Here is a 4298-nt window from a genome sequence, read left to right on the forward strand (position 1 = left end):
GCATATGAGGATTGAACCTTTTACAACACTCCCTTTCATAGTGTCGCCATAAGCCAAAGTCAACTTGATGGCTAATAACAAAAAAGAACCAATAGCAGAAAACAACAACAGTGGGTGAAGGAATTTATACTGATATTTAAACTGCCTAAGAGCTAATGAAGAAAGAGTCACAAATGCTGTCACTAACTCATTATGATCATTTTCATATTTTCTTTTGTCATACTCTCCAAATTTCCATTGTTGCAAATCTTCATTTAAAGTTTCTCTTGTAATTTTGTGACACTTTTCCCCTATTGAAATCTTTGATCCTGTTAAGAGAGTATACATTTTTGGGACACTCTGTATATGTTACTGTTAATAATCAGATATTATAGAAATAGAGCAAACAATTGATTTGGAGATCATTCATAAATCATTAACTACTTCTTGATCTCTGCCATTATCTACATTGCACTTTGCTTTCATCTACATCTGTGTATCTTTTCTTACAAAAGCTTGGGATTGGGAAGGAACTGTAACAGGAAGGCACCACTAGTGCTTCAAATGAAAACACCTCACTATAGTAACTGCTTCTCTGGTTCTCTTGCCTTAGAGTTAGAAAAGGGGCTGCCACAGTGTCAGACTGCATGTAGCCTTTTCTGCTCTTTAATGCTAGCTAATGCAAATGGGCACTAGATTAATGTACAAGCTATGCCATTCCCACTGGCTTATGCCATTATATCATAGTCTCAACAACCTTTCAGCCCCGAGGGCCTTATTTTATGGTTATAGCCCTCCAAACCAATCACTATTTATTACAAGTACAGTGCTGTCACTTCAAAAGACTTTGGGTAAGATGTGTGTAATATGGCAGGGTCACACTTTACATTTCAAAAATAGCCAAAGGAATGTTGAATTTTCTCAAAATGGGAGAAGTAGTACCAAATAAAATGTGAAATAGATTATTTAACACATAGTGTTCACACAATTATTGTGTAACATATGAATATAAAAACAATGTTTTATCATGGTCTGTCCGTAGTGTGTATGGGTGCATGTGTATGTGTATTTCAAGTCAGACTTAATACATAAATGAAACTGCAGTTATCTTAGACTAGTTTTTCTATTATTTGTCAGTCTAAGATAACTGCAGCAGACAAACAGAAAATTGAGGTTGCAATATTATACACATTTACCCGCACATATTGAATTCAGTGGGTCTCTTAAGTTAACATGTATAGAATTAAATTATATTTTCCTACATAGTATATGGCAACATAACACAGACAATACAGAGGACATCAGTTCTATTGTTAGTCCCAAATAGAATAATCCCAGTTGATCCAATGGTATATTTGTTGACTTAACAGTTCACAAATCTAACATTGACTTGTTGCTCTAATTAGGACTATGCACATAATCTACCATGGTCTATGATAAATAGTCATTCTCATTCAAACTAGGACATATCTGGCACTCAATCCGAGAAGTTTTGTATGTAGAGCATGTCCTGTAACAATGAGCTGTGGTCTTTCTCTTTGATGGTATTTATTTATTTATTTATAAATTTCATTTATTAGAAATAAGCAATATAGCCTGAGTTGAAAACATGTCATATATAGGGGAAGCAAGATAAAACAATGCATTTTCAAAAAAATGTCCAAAGTGAATCAGTGTTGAGACCTGATGTACTACATGTTGGGTGTCACAGTCTCTCTGTCATTACCAAAGAGACATTTCTGGTCAGCAGTATGGATAAGAGGGCAATCTCTAAAGATTGGAGAGGTCTGGGAGTAGGGGTTTAATTATTTACTGATTTTGTTCTCAAAGCACACAAATAATTTATGACATTTCTTCCCATTGAAAAGTTTCTTTAAAACCATGCATCTTTACAATTCTGGGTTTGTTCTGTGCAGGAAGTCACATGTTCATGCTGAAAATAGTATTTTTGTGAATTTCTATTTTACAGAAAAACATGATTTCCCCACACAATCCAACTATGTGGTAATCTTGAGCAGGATAAGTCCCCAACTATAGCATTTTCTGTCCAGGATACATATTTTGTGCAGAACATATATGATTGGGGTGGACACCTTTCCAGTGCTATAGACATTTGCTGTCACTGAGTTGAGTTTCTTGATGTTGTAATTACTAAGATAATTCAGAGCAACCTCTTACACCATAGAATAATCTTTATTTATTTCAAATGGACTTTGTACAAATAAAAGGGACCACTCTCAAGTAGTAGCAGAAAGGGAAAGTGATAGGTTGCCATTTGCCTTGTTAACTTATTCTTCCTCCTTTGCTCACAGGGATATTTTGTGAATATTAAGTAGATGGGTAAAACAACTTGATGACCATCAGTTCATCCAGAATAGTAATTCACCATCTAGATTTATGATATAAATCTGTATATGACAATTCACGCTTCACATTTGCTACAAGAATTATAGAGCAAAGGATTGTTAAGATCAAAATAAAGGATAATTAATAGGACTGTGCAAAGTTATCATTCATCCCATAAATTGTTGGTAATTTGTTAGATTTGTGCAAACAAATTGCTATTAAGAAACATGCAAAAAAGAGGGGAGGAACATTTAAGAATCGAAACACTCACCAATAATTTTCGTTAGATTCTATAACATTTGGAAGCATCCCAAAGTCAGTTTAATTTTCAGTATAACCATCAAGCAACTTTGGTAAAGCCAAATAGGCCATTGCTAGACCGAGGCCGCTTGCCGGTTGCCATAAGAAAGGGCAGCTAGCTGGGCTGTGTAGGAGACTGAGAACACAGCATTCTGGGAAATATAGTTTGGGAAGGCTGGGCCCCCTGTGGTAGAGAATTCAGAAGGCCCTGCCCTAAACTACATTTCCCAGAATCCAGTGCTCAGCATCAGAAGGCCCAGTGAGGACTGCAGCAGCCAGCTGTTTAGAGTCAGTCTAATAATAATGAATAAAATGATTGAAGCTGCAAAGAGGTCTAACGTAAATAAGTAATAGACTAAATCTGTGCTAAGTTGAAGTTCTATGGTTAATTGTGTGTTAATGGTATAGACACACTGTTAAATAAACATTCATGGAAGTTGCTGTTGTGGCTTTTTGGGGGATAAGTGTTTTTGTCTAAACTTTTTAAAATCCCCAAAAATCAGTAGAATCTTTCTGAAACTTCTGGGGGTTGATGCCCTGGTTATCTTATTTATTGTATATAACATTTAAGTAGATAGCTCTTGTAATTTTTAAAAAAATAAAGCTTGTAATTTAAAAATTCCCCAAAACTTAGTGGATGTGTCTAGCATTCAGAAATGTGGTAGGCTAAAAGTGGAAATTGTGTGGTACAATTATAGCAAGTTTCATCACGTTAACTCTAAAAATGAGGGAGAAATGAGCCCCTGGATTTTCCCCACTTGTTCGGTTACTTAACAAAAAAGTAACAAAAAAAGTTGCAAAATTGTTTAGGTTCATAATTTGGAAACACCCTCAAAAAGAATTCACCCCATCCCCAATGTTGTAATGAGTATTGAAACATTTTTTCATTGATTACATAGCCCTAATAATTAATAAGAAGTAATGGATAACATTGTACTCCATGCCAAACAAAAGGTTCACTAGAATAATGCCCCTACATTGTGATGTATCCTTTTGATTGTCCACATATGGACAAAAGAACAACAGTGGAATAATCTCAGAAAATTGTATTTCCTAATTGTATTTGAAATTAATACATTATCGGTTGGATTTGAAAAATAAAATACCATTCACCTTTTCCATCAAGCATGTATGTCCATGAATTTCATGTCTATATTTGGAAAATAATTGCAGACTGCTGATTAACCAGGAACAAGAAAGTGAACTGGCTGAGTTAAACAGAATCTAATACTGATCAACATCCTGCTCTGTTCTTGTTTCAGTTTACAAGCCTTGAGAAAGGAAAAATCCCGAGATGCTGCCCGTTCTCGCCGAGGGAAGGAAAACTTTGAATTCTATGAGTTGGCCAAATTGTTGCCACTCCCTGCAGCTATTACAAGCCAATTGGACAAGGCATCCATCATCCGATTAACAATTAGCTATTTGAAGATGAGGGACTTTGCTAATCAGGGGGATCCTCCATGGAACTTGCGAATGGAAGGACCACCACCCAATACGTCAGTAAAAGGTATGGGGTTGGATGGTCATTGCGTGTGGAATGTGGCAGCCAATACTGATCTCTAAATTGAAATGTTTACCGTCCTTTCTTTTTTCCCTGCATATCAAATCCTTTAAAGGGATACAAATGTGGAAATCTGAGGTCTGCATGAGAAAGACACCATGTGAAGGTGAAA

The 4298-nt window shown here is 35.8% G+C and overlaps 1 protein-coding gene across 19 annotated transcripts in view; it reads left to right on the forward strand.

Moving 5' to 3' along the window:
- npas3 (neuronal PAS domain protein 3) overlaps positions 1-4298 on the forward strand; it is an 835855-nt gene that overhangs the window by 252485 nt on the left and 579072 nt on the right. For 17 of the 19 annotated variants that reach the window (XM_062967540.1, XM_062967559.1, XM_062967568.1 and 14 more), the window contains 2 exons: positions 3888-4132; positions 4242-4292. In XM_062967540.1, the coding sequence (XP_062823610.1) occupies positions 3888-4132; positions 4242-4292 (296 nt within the window). The remainder of the gene's footprint in view (positions 1-3887; positions 4133-4241; positions 4293-4298) is intronic. The other 2 variants (XM_062967548.1, XM_062967585.1) reach the window with 1 other exon arrangement.

Source organism: Anolis carolinensis, chromosome 1 (genome assembly GCF_035594765.1).
Source record: "Anolis carolinensis isolate JA03-04 chromosome 1, rAnoCar3.1.pri, whole genome shotgun sequence".
NCBI lineage: Eukaryota > Metazoa > Chordata > Lepidosauria > Squamata > Dactyloidae > Anolis > Anolis carolinensis.